Source organism: Silene latifolia, chromosome 1 (genome assembly GCF_048544455.1).
Source record: "Silene latifolia isolate original U9 population chromosome 1, ASM4854445v1, whole genome shotgun sequence".
Lineage (NCBI taxonomy): Eukaryota > Viridiplantae > Streptophyta > Magnoliopsida > Caryophyllales > Caryophyllaceae > Silene > Silene latifolia.
In genome coordinates, this window is record NC_133526.1 from 200,527,485 (window position 1) to 200,543,596 (window position 16,112).

General features: G+C 37.6%; 1 protein-coding gene across 5 annotated transcripts; it reads right to left on the bottom strand.

Moving 5' to 3' along the window:
- Positions 1-5,546: 5,546 nt before the first annotated feature.
- Positions 5,547-15,836, bottom strand: LOC141617466 (uncharacterized). Of its 5 annotated transcripts, none has more exons than XM_074434684.1 (9): positions 15,714-15,836; positions 15,474-15,557; positions 15,174-15,245; positions 14,646-14,711; positions 7,250-7,297; positions 6,793-6,861; positions 6,347-6,416; positions 6,072-6,212; positions 5,547-5,899 (listed from the first exon to the last, which is right to left on the bottom strand). In XM_074434684.1, exons 1-9 carry the CDS (start codon positions 15,761-15,763, stop codon positions 5,825-5,827), a joined length of 675 nt encoding a protein of 224 aa, XP_074290785.1. In that variant the 5' UTR covers positions 15,764-15,836; the 3' UTR covers positions 5,547-5,824. The 5 variants fall into 5 exon arrangements, with proteins under 5 accessions (XP_074290785.1, XP_074290771.1, XP_074290780.1 ...); XM_074434670.1 differs by having other exon boundaries at positions 6,005-6,212; XM_074434679.1 differs by having other exon boundaries at positions 7,220-7,297.
- Between the last annotated feature and the right edge of the window lie 276 nt (positions 15,837-16,112).

Below are 16,112 nucleotides of genomic sequence, written 5' to 3' on the forward strand. Positions count from 1 at the left end.
TTACCTTGAAGAAAAACACTAGCCGAAGTAACGACACTGAAGATTAGAAAAGAGAAAAGCCCTTGAAAATTTGGAGGAAAGAAAATTTTAGAGAGAATGAAATTGATGCCCAATTTCAAGGACTAACTGCCCTATTTATAGGAAAAAGCCCATGAAGAAGGACCAATCAGGGCACAGCCCATGAAACGTCAGCCAATCAGTGAACAGACACGTGTCAGACATGCAACCACGGAACGTCAATCGTCGCAACAGTTGAACGTCAATCAATGCAACAGTGACCAAACGTCTTCAACACGCCCCTTCAAATCTCTCTGCCTATTCATCTTCCTCAACAAATTCCTAAGTATCTGTTCTCCGCCGGCCACATGATCAACCAAGCTTGTCAAGACGGCCGGGGGCAATCGAAACAACCGGCACTCTCCACCCTGGTCTCGGCCCGGCGTCATTGCCTTTTCCACATCGGATGTCCATTACACAACCATGTGGAGGGGGATATGGTACGGCCTAAGCGAGCCAAGCCGAGGTAGAAGAAGCGGGCGAGAAAATTTGGTCTTGCGCAGAATATACGCTCAACATACATCGGAGCCCATACCACGGCATAGACTACGCTGGGGCAAATTGATGGGGCATATTCTGCACCCGCTGACCAAGTCAACATATTGAGCAAGGTCAAAGATATCCACAGCAAGTCAACGGCTTAGACAGCCTAACCAACGAGGCCTGTCGGCCTGTCTCTCGGGTCCCGGCCGGGGCAACTAGCCAGCCGGGGCACACATCCGCGAACTCATATCCAAGACCCCTCGGCGGCGAGTCAACTGGGCCCGCCGGCCTGCCATGGCCCCTCGGCCGAGGGTAGCTCAGTCTTTCCACCTGCTAGCCACTTGGCCACTTGGCCACTACGTGACAAAAGGTGAAAGTCTATAAATACTCCTCAACTATCATTGAGGAAAGGATCCATAATTTAACCTAAGAATCACTATTCATCTGGTAATATCTTCCTTATCTCTCTACAATACATACTTCGCCAAGTAACAACAACTTATTCTCTCTAAGTTTACTGACTTGAGCGTCGGAGTGAGTTCGCTCGGCCCAAAGCCGAGCCCTCAGTTTGTTCATCGTTTCAGGAGACCGCAAGGAGGATTCAACTAAAGACGTCATTCTACAAGCACGGGTGGTAACTATCACTGCTCTGGAATTACACCCGGAACAACAAGTAAGTTCCTAAATCAAACAATTGGACTTGCTCTAAGTGATTAGCTAGATTAATTATAAAACAAGTGCAAACTATTAACTGGAACAGAGTGAGTATTAAATTCCCGAATTTTATATTTTACTCATTCCATCCAAATTATATATCTACCTTTAATTTCAATTATTTATTAGTCTTTAATTAAAATACATAGAGAAAATTACAAATAATAAAGTGTGTATGAAGATTCTCATTTTCCATCTAAGAGCATCTCTAATGATTTGGCTTAGAGACTTGTTTGCAATTTCATAAAATTGCAAGCTAGTAGCTCAACCATTGGAGTTGGCCATGTAGACTAGCTTTGCCCAAAAAATTTTAAGCTAGTAGCTTCATGGAGCTACTTGCTTAAATGGACCCACAAGTAATTTTGTCAGGATCGGGATTCTACTTTGGATCGATAGGGAGGGTATGATCGAATCGGTAGAATCGGATCGTAGAATCGCAAGATTCTACAAACTCACTAAATATAATTTTTTATTTGGTAAAAAGATATAATTGAAAATTAAAACACTTATTTATTAATATTTATTCATAAAATATTGGTAAGTAATGATTTTAGTGTCATTGTATGAACATGTTTCTACAACTTAACACGAAATTTGAGTTTATGGTGTCATTATATAAAAATATATATTAATTTTTCATTATGGAATCAGATCGTAGGATCGTAAAATCGTAGGATCGTATTATGATCCCATCTCTAAAAATTTTCAAATTAACAGGATCGTAAGATTCTACAACTATGATGGAATCGTAGGATCCAAGATCGGTCAAGCATTTTTGGATCGTAAAATCGTAGAATCGTTGGATCGAATCGCGATTCTGACAACAATGCCCACAAGTGTAATTTAACCAATAGGAAAATAATGATCCTATTAATAAAGTTATTTTTTTTTTTGGAAATTTGGAAATTGAATAAATAAATAGAGGAGTATATTAAGTGGGTTCAATTAAGCTAGTATTAAGTTGGCTAAACCATTGGAGTAAATTCTAGCCTAAAATGGTTGTAGCTTAAGAAAATGACGTAGCAAAGGTAAGCTAGTGACAATTAGCTTACCATTCTATATGATCTAATAATTCTATTTGATCACCTATCCACTTTATTAAAATCGAGCCAAACAATGGTGTACTTCAACTGAGATCTTATTTAAGACCTCCGATAACTTCATTTTATTTCACGGCTATTTTAACTATGTGTGAGCGATTTTAAGTTAAAATATACTTCTTTCGTCTCAGTTAATAATTTACATTTATTTTATTTTTTTAAATAAAATAAAGTAAATGTAAACTATTTATTAAGACATAGGAAGTACTTAAATAAGAAATAGTGTAACTAAAGCCACAAACAATACAATGATCAATTAAGTCTTATTGAAAACTGGTAACATTTCTTCATAAGCTAAATATAGCCTACACGAGATAAAATGTGACCCATTTAATATAAAATGTAACCAATTTCAGATAAAAAGTTATCAGGACAACTTCTAAGCTATAATATTTTGTCATTAAAATGGTCACATTTGACCCGTATTAAGCTTGTGACAAAAAGTGTCCGACTTCATTAAAAATTGGTGTAGAATGATTCTCACGTACTCCGTCCCGGTCAATTGTTATATATTTCCATTTTATTGGTGTATCACTCATTTGTTATCTATTTCCACTTTTGGTAAGCTTTACACAAGTGGACAAGTGTAGATGTTAGAGAACACCTTAATTTATTATTATTTTTCTCTACTTTTTATCATTTTCTTGGTCTTTATGCCGAAATGAATAGATAACAAATTACGTACACGTGAAGTAATATCCACTAGATAGAAGTTTTTCCCGCCAAATAAATGAAATGATGTCTATATTAGACCGGCGGCGGTAAATGACCTGCTAGAAGCCTACATGTCTACATATGTCAAACCTTTACATCACTCATCTCTGCTACATTATTATTTGGTAGAATTTGAGGAAATATTTAGCCAAAACATCTCCTTCATAAATTTTGACTATACCAATTTCTGGAAGTACCAGGATTCAAGATGGTACCACTATACTTCTCTTCCTTTTCAATTTTTCCTTTTACTTTTGCTTTGTCTCTTTGTCATTATTATGCATTTATTGCTCTCTTGGACTTATATCTGATTCTCAAAATCATGTTCATTTGTTGACTTACATTAATGTTTTTGATGCTATATATCTTGCTTGCTTAAGTAAATACGGATTACACTGTGAGACCGTCTCACACTGTGACAACTTACACGGGTCCACACTATAAGACGATCTATTAAGTAAAAAAAAAAATATCAATTCATTTATTAGTATTAAATAAATAATTTTTTTTTATTAAAATAAACCGTCTTGTCTTATTCTATACTTTGTGATCTTGCTTTGTTTCCTATCAATTTTTAAATTTCAATTTATTTTATTTTATTTTATGGTATGCTTAAAACGAGTGTGGGGTGGGAGACCAATTGTTACGGAATTGTTAATGTTAGGTAATAAGGCAAGCAATTGTGATTGGTTTGTGAGCAATGTTTACTCCGACACTCCCTTTGGTGGTGTATTACATGTCGAACACTTAAAGTGTTCAACATGACGCGATACTTTGAAACTTCATTTAAGACCAAAAAATTGATCCCGGAAAATAATCATATTCAACACTCTGACACGGTCGGGTAGGAGTAACATAGTTTGTTAGTAGTGTTCTATTCCCAAAAATACGTGGACCCATTTTCGGTAATAAGTTTGAAAGTTAACCTATTTTGTTAATTATTTTGAGAGAAAGCCCCATTTTGGAAAAAAATTCGCTATTGTAGGAGTCTTATGTCTTCATCTGCAGTGTTGATGCTATGTTCAATTTTCAGTATTTTTCGCTCTAATACTACAGAATAACGATCTCTGCACGAGTAAAGATGTAGGCAACATTACTGATGATGGAGTTACTGTAAGTAGCTTTACCAGTTGCCACCGTAAACGGCCACATGAATCTTGTCTGAATCCCATTGAGGCAGAGATCTCTCCTAACAAGAAGCAAACTGTACAATCTCCTCTCTCAAAGCCTAAAAATATTAATGCTCCACGCAGCTTCCCGTTAACTGTTAGATGCTTAACCTCTACTGGAATTTTGGATGGTGTTCCCGTCAAGTATATATCCACATCCGGGGAGGTCAGGCTTCAGTTACATTTGCTTTGTTAAAACATTTTCTCTTGCGCATCCTTTATTGTACACCTTCCACGGAAGTACAGGGTACTGAACTAAACTTTGGTTAGTCGTCTTTTCAGGAGTTAAATGGGATAATCAAGGGTACTGGTTATTTATGTGGATGTGAAGCATGCAAATTCTCGAAGGTGAGTCTTTATTTGTTCACTGTCAACTTTACAGTCCGATTTTTGTGGATCAAAGAGGAGTTTTGATGAACTAAGCAGGTAGTGAAAGCTGATGAATTGGAGAGCCATGCTGGGTGCCAGACCAAACACCCAAATTGTCGTATCTATTTTGAGAATGGAAAGACGATATATGGTGTTGTTCAGAAACTGAGGAGTACTCCTGATTACCTGTTATCTGAAAAGATTGAGACTGCTACTGGTTCGCCTATTAATCAAAACGCCTTCTCTGCTTGGAAAGGTCGGTTCTCTGCTAATACAATACATTGTGTAGAATAGGCTTCTTTACTCACTCGTATTTGGTATTTCATCACTTTCTCTTGATTCTGTCTGTATTAATCATTGTTTTCAGATTCATTTCAATCTAAAATCAATAATCTAACCCAAACTGTGGGTGAAAAAGTCGACCAGAGTAAGAAAAAGTAATTTCTATCATGTGCTCTTTCTACCAGGCAGTGACTAAAGAGTAAAGACCTTGGAAATAGTATCTCGTATCAAGTAGCGATTCTAGACCTTTTTCTGGGATTACGAGTTACAAGCCTTGCGACTGTTCAAAACCGGTTCAATTTTTTGGCGCATAAGGTCCAAGGTGACCGAGCAATCTGGTTCATTTTGTATAGGTAAATCAGTAAGTGAGAGACTGATAGGTAGTTCCAGTGTTTTATGTCCTGTCATTTTGCCTACCCAGGTTGTGGTCTATCTTTATTTCGCGATGTCAAAAAAAAATTCGGGTTAAGTTTGATTGTTGTTATAGTTTAATCTTTTGGATCAAGGAATGTATTGCTATTCACAATTATCAAGGAATCTTTTGGATCAAGGAATGTATTGTGAGGACTGAGGGATGACTTCCCTCACAATTATTGCTATTCAGAATTATAACTAAGTTAATTTGTTGCACGGGCTTTCAGCCTAGTTGAGAATAAAGTAGTGCAATTAAAGTGATCATTACCCAAAGACATCATATACATTGTTCTTACGATACAGGAGCACCGAACTAGGCGGTCCAACAAGCCACATATACATACGGAATAAAAACATAAAGATGTTCCTTAGTTCATACCATCCACAATACTTAACCCATCCTACAATCATAGCTTACCCCTTATGTAATAACACGCTTCTTCATCGGTGGCGATCCAGGCTTCTCCATCGGTGGCGACCCACGCTTCTCCATCATTGGGCAACGTGTCACCCGTCCCCATATTATCCCCTCACAGCCACCTTCCGGGTGATGAACAATGCCGCGACAATAATGGCATCCACGGTTGTCTCGTTTATCTACAGTGAAGCGTGATAAGAGGGTGAAACTTGGGAAGTTAATAACAAACAACAATCAAACTAAATAAAAGCAGACAAAATACACACACAGTAACAATTACATACAAGGTAGAGAGTCAGATGCTCCCAAAGAGACACAGCACTCAACAACCATAGAAGAAGCTGAACAAACCCGCAACTGGCCAAAATATGTCTCCACGGGAGCACTAGGGTCGTCTGCCCTCTTAGCCTTGAAATTGAAATGTGTCCTAACGCCTATCGCCATCAGTCCTGAGCTAAATAAACAAGGCTTGACCAGCTCCAAGTTACGACCCTATCAAATCCACGACACCATATCAATGAGTAAATAAAAACATACAAGGCCAAAAGGGGACATGAATGATAGGGGGTTATTATCTTCCTAGCCGAGTGAAAGAGATAAATAAAAAGAAGAAAAAAAAACACAACCTTCTTACGCATGTATGATATGGCCGCAGTTGCATATCCGTGTGCTTTTTTTCTCAAGGCTTCACTCGACCTAGCAAAAAAAGCAATGGGAGAAAGGCGTAAAGAGTTAACTCAATCAATACATGGACCAACAAGTTATATTGCCAGTCAGTGTAAACAGGGAATATGTGCCCATTTGCTCAAGCCCCAGAATGCAGATACTTGGAGGATTGTGGCAAACCACGTAATTTACATTTTACACTTGCATCAAAGATTTTAGAGGAGCACAACAGGGGAAACATACAGAGGGAAAGAGTAATAAGGCCTCAACAACAACATACAGAGCCTTAATCCCAAAATGATTTGGGGTCGGCTGTGAATAATCCTTTGGAACTATCCATGGTGGCGCACACCTCAAAATGCAAAAAACGTAGAAAAGTAAAGGTGAAAATAAGGCCTCAACATACCGGAAAAATAATTCATCCACCTCCTCTTTACGCTCTATTGCTTCATCCAAAGCACGCTTATCCACAGACCTTCAATTACAAGAATTAAAACAAGACTCCCTTCAAATTTTGATCAAGGTGGACAAATTACTAGCACTTGCGGAACACATACTGACATACACACATAGTAGCAAGTGGATTGATACAAGAGGAAGCTTCTCCTCTCCATATTACTTTACCACATAGTAGCAAATATGGATTGGTACAGCAATATATTGTCGTGAAAGAGGAACCATAAATGACCTCTCCTAATTTAGGAGCAAGCCCGTAAATAAGGTGTGATGATTATTTTTTATGCCGTGATAAAAAGAGAGGAGGTGGGTCCTTCAAGAGACCAACACTACATCCATGCCCCATATACACATCAACAACCATAAAATATAATTACAAATAGGAACAGCAGGAACGCCTCACATACGCAACCACAACAGCATCTTCATCATCCGAATCACCTTCCAGATCAACCCTTCAAATGCAGAAAAGAAAATCATTAATCCTTCCCAAAGTTTTTCAAGGTAAATAAATAAATTACCAGCAGTTGCGTAAAATACACGGAATACAATAATAAATAGTTTGGATCAATGGACATTTGTGCTAAGTAAAGACTAAAGAGTAGCCCACTTCAAAAGTCCCTCAATTATTAAAAGGAAATCATCTAAGATAATTGTACACGCCTTCAAGCATAAGCCTCCTTTCCCACTCTTCCCCCATGCAACTGTTGGGAAAAACTCGTATTTCCCTCTTTGTGTAATTACGGGAAAAATAAATAAAGTGAGTAAATTAAATTGAGACAAAGACACAATCGAATTTTTGGTTACGCGGAAAAACCCAAATAGGTAAACAACCGCGGGACGAGTAGTCCAATTCTTCCACTATAATATTTGTAGTAGGGACATGTCGTCGTCACCTTAATAAGGTGGATATCTCTCACTATTAATAGTGGCTTTCTTCTCTCACAAAAACTCTCACAATAATAATACTAATTATTGTGGATTAATAATATATGTTTTGTTGTTGTGATTGATGAAGTGAACTCTCTAATCTCATGTATTTATAGGTGATCATAGAGAGAGTAACATATGCTTTCTTAAAAGCTTAAGATGAATGTTTCTCATACATTCATTCAAGAAGGCGTTTGTGTGCATTTGTAGAATGAACGCATCTTACAAACTCATTCAATAGATAAGTTACATAGCATTGAAGCCATGAAACATCTTGAGATCACTTAATGTGGAAATTCCCTCAATAAAGTAGAGAATAACCCAACAAATCTCCCCCTTCTCGACTTAATTGGAGGGTATCACCACACCGGAACCACCACAACAATCATCGAACTTCTTTGTTGATATGGTCTTGGTCATCATGTCGGACCAATTGTCATCAGTGTGAACTTTATCAAGTTGAAGCTTCTTTTCTTCTAACACATCTCGAATCCAATGATATCGAACATCGATGTGTTTGGATCTTGAATGGTAGGCTGGATTTTTAGCTAAGTGAATAGCGCTTTGATTATCACAAAGTAGAACATATTCTTCTTGCTTTTGACCAAGTTCTAGCAAGAAATTCTTCAGCCATAACATTTCCTTACAAGCTTTAAGAAATTTGCAATATACTCGGCCTCGGTAGTTGACAAGGCAACACATTTTTGCGTTTAGATCGCCAAGATACGACTTCCCCGCAAAAGTAGTCAAATAACCCGATGTCGATTTTTCGGAGTCGACATCGCCCCGCCATGTCTCGCATCACAATAATCTTTCACAAAGGTTCGCCTTTTCCAAAACATAAGCATCTATTGGTTCCTCGGAGATATCTAAATATCAATTTCACGGCGGACCAATGTTCCTTTCCGGGATTAGATAAATGGCGACTAACTACTCCGATCGCATAAGCAATGTCGGGTCTTGTACATATCATGGCATACATTAGATCGCCAACAAGCGGAAGAATAAGGGACATTCGCATCTCGAATCTTTCATTCTCACTAATCTGGACTTTGCTTCTTACCGAGTTTGATATGTCCAAGAAGTGGCATACTAACGGCTTGGCATTGTTCATCTTGAATTTCTCAAGGACTTTCTCAATATATCTCTCTTGGGATAGCCATAAGAGTTTCTTCTCTCGGTCACGAGTAATTTTTATCCCAAGGATCTGTCTCGCCGGTCCCAAATCTTTCATAGCAAACGATTTGCTTAGAGCTTTCTTGAGCGATACAATTTCAAACTTATCTTGCCCAACAATTAACATATCATCAACATATAACAATAGTATGATGAAATCACCACTTGCGTACCTCTTCATGAAAACACAATGATCAGTTTGTGTTTTGTTAAAACCGTCTTTCGGTCATGAAGGAATCAAATTTCTTATACCATTGTCGTGGTGCTTGCTTCAAACCATAAAGACTTTTGTTAAGACGACAGACGAGATTTTCTGTACCTGGTTTTTCGAATCCTTCAGGTTGCTCCATATAAATTTCCTCGTCAAGATCTCCATGTAAGAATGCAGTTTTCACATCGAGTTGCTCAATATCCAAATCTAGACTAGCAGCTAGACCCATTATAACTCGGATGGATGACATCTTCACAACGGGGGAAAATATCTCATCAAAATCAATCCCCTTTTTCTGATTGCATCCCTTAACAACAATTCGAGCTTTATATCGAGGTTTAGGATTGTTCTCTTCATTCTTGAGCTTGAACACCCATTTACATCTCAACGCTCGTTTTCCTTTAGGCAACTCCACTAGATCATAAGTGTAATTCTCATGCAAGGATTGCATTTCTTCTTGCATAGCTTTCTCCCATTTTTCTTTATGATCGCTGGTTAGTACCTCTCGATAATTCTGAGGCTCCCCTGCGTCAGCGATAAGTTCATACTCTTCTTCACTATATCTAGTGGATGGACGTCGTTCTCTACTGCCACGACGTGGTTCAGGTTGAACCTGAGTATTTATATCATCCGCTTCAAATTGTTCAAAGATTTCGATCATGATTTTGTTCTCTTTCTTCTCTCCCTATATCATCGGGTACCACAGGGGATGGTGAAGAATTATCACGAACAATAATATGAGGCTGAGACTTCTCAGACTCCTTGAGGTCTTCTATTGTTTGATCCTCGAAAAATACAACATCTCGGCTTCTCACGACCTTTCTTTTGACTGGATCCCATAATCTATAGCCAAATTCATCTTTGGGTGAGCCAAGGTAAATACATTGCCTGGTTTTTGAATCAAGTTTGGCTCGCTCGTCCTTTGGAATGAGGACGAATGCGCGACAACCAAATACCTTCAGGTGATCATAAGATATCTTCTTTCCCGACCATACTTCATCTGGAATGCCTCTATTTAAAGAGTTTGATGGCGAGAGATTGATAATATCCATAGCAGTCTTCTTCATGACTTCTCCCCAATATGAGTTTGGGAGTTTTGCGTGAGATAACATACATCGAACTCTTTCACAAATAGTCCGGTTCATTCTTCGGCTATGCCATTTAGCCGAGGTGTCTTCGGAGGAGTCTTTTCTAGTCGGATGCCAAAAGACTTGCAATAATCTTCAAATGGACCACGGTATTCACCACCATTATCAGCACGGACGCACTTTTACTTCTTACCCGTCTGACGTTCAACCATGACATGAAATTCCTTAAAGGATTGGAGTACCTGGTCTTTGGTTTTCAACAAATATAACCAAACTTTTCTCGAATGATCATCAATAAAGGTGACAAAATATGATGCACCTCCTTGAGATTTTTGGTCATAGAGCAAACGTCGGTATGAACCAAATCTAGGATATATTTTCTTCTAGATGGCGAATCGGATCTTTTAAATGAGACTCTATCTTTCGCTTTCTGCTAAGCAGTGTGTGCAAGGATTAAGAGATTTACCTTTCACCTTTGGTAGTAGGTCTTTTTGTGAGAGAATTTGTAATCCTTTCTCACTCATATGCCCTAACCTTTTATGCCATAACTCCAAGGAAGAATTATCATGAGCAATATTTGCCTCCCCCTTGAATAAGCGCCCATGGGTGAAATATAAGGTACCTTCTTTCTTTCCTCGCGCGACAATCATATTACCATTGGTGAGCTTCCACTTTCCATCACCAAAGTAATTCATATACCCAGCATCATCAAGTTTACCAGCTGACATCAGATTAAGCCGCATATCGGGTACATGTCTCACATCCTTCAACATAAGCTTACAACCGGTACTAGTCACTAGTTGAATATCTCCTAAGCCAACAATTTTGCTTGTGACTTGATTTCCCATTTTCACCATACCGAAATCACCTTTCTTGTAGGATGAAAATAACCATTCATGTGGGGTGATGTGAAATGATGCACCTGGATCGACAATCCATAGGCTTTCATCAGAAGCTAAATTGAGATAATTGTCTTCTCCGATTATAAATATATCGGTTTCTTCCTCAATTGCGACAGCGCTGGTGCTTGGTTCTTCTTTCTTCTTTGGGTCAATTTGATCTGGCTTGACCGTACCATTTTTCTGGTCTCTCTTCAGATTTCGACATTCGGGTTTTCTATGACCCGGTTTACCACAATAATAACAAGTGACGCTTGCTCTAGAACGAGATTTGGATCTTCCTCTTGACTTGTCACGCCCCTTGTTTATAGAGTTATCACGATTTTCACTTCTGCCTCTGTTTTCAACAACATTAACATCTGAATATGTTGAAATACCACGTTCCTTTCTTCTGGCTTCTTCATTTAGAAGACTGTCAGTAACGACATCCATGGTGAGATTTCCTTCAAGGGATGAGTTACTGAGTGTAACAACTAAAGTGTCCCAACTCTCAGGAAGAGAGCTTAAAAGCAATAGTGCTTGTAGCTCATCATCAATCTTCATATCCACCTTGGTTAACTGGTTTACAAGACCCTTGAAATTGTTCAAGTGTTCAATCATGCCTTGACCATCTTTATAATCTAACTTCACCAATCATCTTACGAGAAGAGCTTTATTTCTAGGAGTTTTCTTTTGAATCATAGATTCAAGTTTTGACCATAATTCATGGGCATTAGTGAAAGTAGCCACATGCTCAAATAAACTTCGGTCGATATATTTACGTATCATAGCGACCGCTTTCCGATTAAGGAGATCCCAATCTTTGTCTGATTTTCCTTCCGGCTTGTCTTCACTAATGATAGGCTCATACAAATCTTTGCAATATAAATGATCCTCCATCATCGGTTTCCAATAGGAATAATTATCAGCCGTGAGTTTAAACATATCACCATCATAATGAGCGATGGTAGTCTCCATAATAATACACAAGAAAATATAATGAGCCCACTAACGTGGCTCTGATACCACTGTTGGGAAAAACTCGTATTTCCCTCTTTGTGTAATTACGGGAAAAATAAATAAATAGTGAATAAAATAATTAGAGACAAAGACACAATCGAATTTTTGGTTACGCGGAAAAACCCAAATAGGTAAACAACCGCGGGACGAGTAGTCCAATTCTTCCACTATAATATTTGTAGTAGGATTACAAGTCGTCACCTTAATAAGGTGGATATCTCTCACTATTAATAGTGGCTTTCTTCTCTCACAAAAACTCTCACAATAATAATACTAATTATTGTGGATTAATAATATATGTTTTGTTGTTGTGATTGATGAAGTGAACTCTCTAATCTCATGTATTTATAGGTGATCATAGAGAGAGTAACATATGCTTTCTTAAAAGCTTAAGATGAATGTTTCTCATACATTCATTCAAGAAGGCGTTTGTGTGCATTTGTAGAATGAACGCATCTTACAAACTCATTCAATAGATAAGTTACATAGCATTGAAGCCATGAAACATCTTGAGATCACTTATGTGGAAATTCCCTCAATAAAGTAGAGAATAACCCAACAGCAACTCCCCCTCCTATCATAATAGGGGTTTTTTCTCTTATCTTCAGTAACTGTGATGCGTGACGCCTGAATGGCCGACGGCCCACCCACGCACTCAACATGTTAATCCCTCCATTCAACTCCAAATACATCTCATATTTTGACACTATTCATGTTCAAGGAGAATATTCGATATTCCTTGCAATATATAAAAGAAAATATCTAAGATGTGGGATCTTGTTTAATTCGTCTTTGTAAATGCAATTAGAATATCAAACTTTTATATTTTTTATAACGTAAAATTGAAGATATTTACATTACGAATCTTGCATTGGCAAGTGTGTATTGCGACCATGTTGTATTTGGAGTTGAATAGAGGGAGTATAAACCTAAAAAGAGTATTCATCAATTTCTGAAAAACGAAGACACGTGGTTAGACGGTGTACATCTTTTATTAAAGGATGGCAATGGATCCAGGATCCGCTCCAGATCCGCAGGATACGGCCTGCATGGATCGGATATGGATCCTAATTTTTGGGACCCGTTGGATATGGATCGGATATGGATCCATTGCTTATAAAGGGGATATGGATCTGGATCTCACCACTCAGATCCAGATCCGATCCGCAGACCTGTTTTCAATAAAAAAAAATAAACAAATTACTCATTACTTACTTCACAAGTCATAAGTTTATAGTATAAAAAAATAAAAGTTGGTAGTACATGACGTAACTTAGTGATTGTTACTAGTTATGCCATTTAATTTGACCACTGACATTGAATTTTGTAGACTCTATGTCACTTCGTAGTTTTAAAAGATGAAGTTGAAATGCTATTGTGTGCGTATAATATGTCATTGACCTAGTTTGTTATTGGCACACTTAATATCGCATGGGTAGTTCGTGTTGCTTAACTTATAAAACTATTGTGTTTGTTGTTTATTTTGATATTATCTTAGATCCGCATAGGATCCAGATCCGACCCGGACCCGGCGGATATGGATCTGGATCTGAGAAAATTGGAGCCGTCGGATATGGATCGGATCTGGATCCAATGTGAAAAATGTGGATCTGGATCTGGATCTAGCTGAATCCGGTCCAGATCCGGCCCGTTGCCATCCCTAGTCGGTATACGATATGTAAAGCCAGGGGCGTTGTTAGCCCAACGGCTGTCTGCCCAACCAGCGAAAAAAAAAGTTGGCACAAGTTTTGGAAAAGTAAAAGTCAGAAGTCAACCTATAAACAAATAACAAAAACCCAAAGTGACGTTTCCCTTGTCACTCCAACACACCAAATTCATCGATCAGTTCAGCAGTCACCAGCGGTCCACCATCACTTACAGTTGTCTCTCCGGCATGTGGAAATATATTATACTATATTATACGGATAATATATTTACCATATCATTTACCCTATCATTCATCATTGTGTTGTATATTTTGTTAGGATATATATTATTGTTATCTTTTAGTTGCCTTACTTGTAGGAGATATCTTAGGATAGTTTTGACTCTCATGTATATAAGCTATGGTTGTATTCACGTTTATGTATCATCAAATAATATTCTGGCCATTGAGCCCTTTCACAATTCTCTTTACGGTTTATCACGGCAGGTCACCGGATCCATCGCCGTTCACCCCCTCCCTTCAGTTACTACTTTCATACTTTAATTAAGGTATTTCTCTTGAAAGTCTAATTCTAGATAAAAATTTTGATTTTGAACTTTTGATGATAATAAGAACGTCAACTTCAGTTTTTCTCTCTCAATTTCTTGTATTTATTATCATATCTGCCGACCCCAAATCATTTTGGGATTAAGGCTCTGATGTTGTTGTTTATCATGTTGGTAACACACTAATTCTATTCAGTAATTGTGCAATCCATGCATTTTGCACGGATGCTAAACTAGTTAAATAAAAACACAAAAACACATGAACTAGAGTAATAAGGCCCCAACATACCACCGGGGAAATAATTTATCCAGCATCTCTTCATACTCTTCATCCAAATCACGCTTATCAGCAGACCTTCAATTACAAGAATTAAAACAAGACTCTTTCAAATTTTGATCAAGGCGGACAAATTACGAGCATTTGTGGAACACATACACACATAGTAGCAAGTGGATTGATACAAGAGGAAGCTTGTCCATATTACTGGAACACATAGTAGCAAGTATGGATTGGTAGAGCAAGAGAAACCATAAATGACCTCTCCTTATATAGGAGCAAGTCCGTAAATAAGGAGTGATGATTATTTTTTATGCCGTGATAAAAAGATGAAAACCAAGAATCATTTAAAAGTTCATTAAGGTGAATTATAGTATTATACTAGAATTTCTAAAATATATAGATAACAATTTGGACTGTTAAAGGAAAATTGTTCAAGACTACATTGTACTAGGGCAAAATGTAAGGAATGTGAAAAAGTTGGTAGCAAATACGGAGAGCATGGTAGAAAGTTGGGAGAGCAAGAACATGACAGCATACCGAAAGTTAACATCTTTCAAAGGCTTTAAGGGGATAGGCTCCTTTCGAGAAGAGGAGGTCTTCCCACCAGACCTTCAAAATGTAAGCAATGTGAAAAAGTTACTAGCAAATATGGAGAGCATATTGGAAAGTTGACATAGGCATGAACAAGATACGATAGAAAGGCTTGGCTTATAACAATGGATCCCCAAGAAATCACGATTGTTTTAACTTAAATCAATGATCCAGATGTTCTGCTTGTAACTGGATTTGGTTCATAGCAAATTTGTATCAGACTTACTACAATGGTCTAGACATTACCTGAACTGAACATCCTTCCGAGGTTTTAAAGCATTAGGGTTCTTTGGAGAACGGGGCACCTTGCCCAAAGAAAGCTTTTGGCACCTTAAACGTGAAGAATGAAGCAGCAATTAGCAATTAATGCAGACAGATACAAAACACAAACCCCATTAAGAATCAAATCAGACATACCCAAATTCAAGAGTACTAAAATTGAAACGTAAAGAATCAATAATTCATCTTTCAAATTTATTTACAAACCTCGATCCATTTGCATCGTCCCTATCCGGACTCATCCGCATGTTCTCCATCTCGATTTCCCCCACTTTTGTACCTTGCGATTGATTTCTTGATTTTTCTTTTTTCCCAAACCCTCCAATTTTCAAACTAATTTATATTTATATATATATATATATATATAAAACTGGGTTGAAACGCTGTGGATGCGCCACGTGTCTTATACAGTCTTAATGACAAGCATTAATTACAGCTAATCATTTAATATGAGCATAATAAATACGGTATAAATCTCAGCAAAATATTAATTATAGTTTAATAAATTTATTATAAAATTACATAAAAACATTACGGTGATTTGATTCGAAATTTAGTAAAAAATTATTTTGAAAAAAATTCTAAAATGTAAATAATAACGTCCAT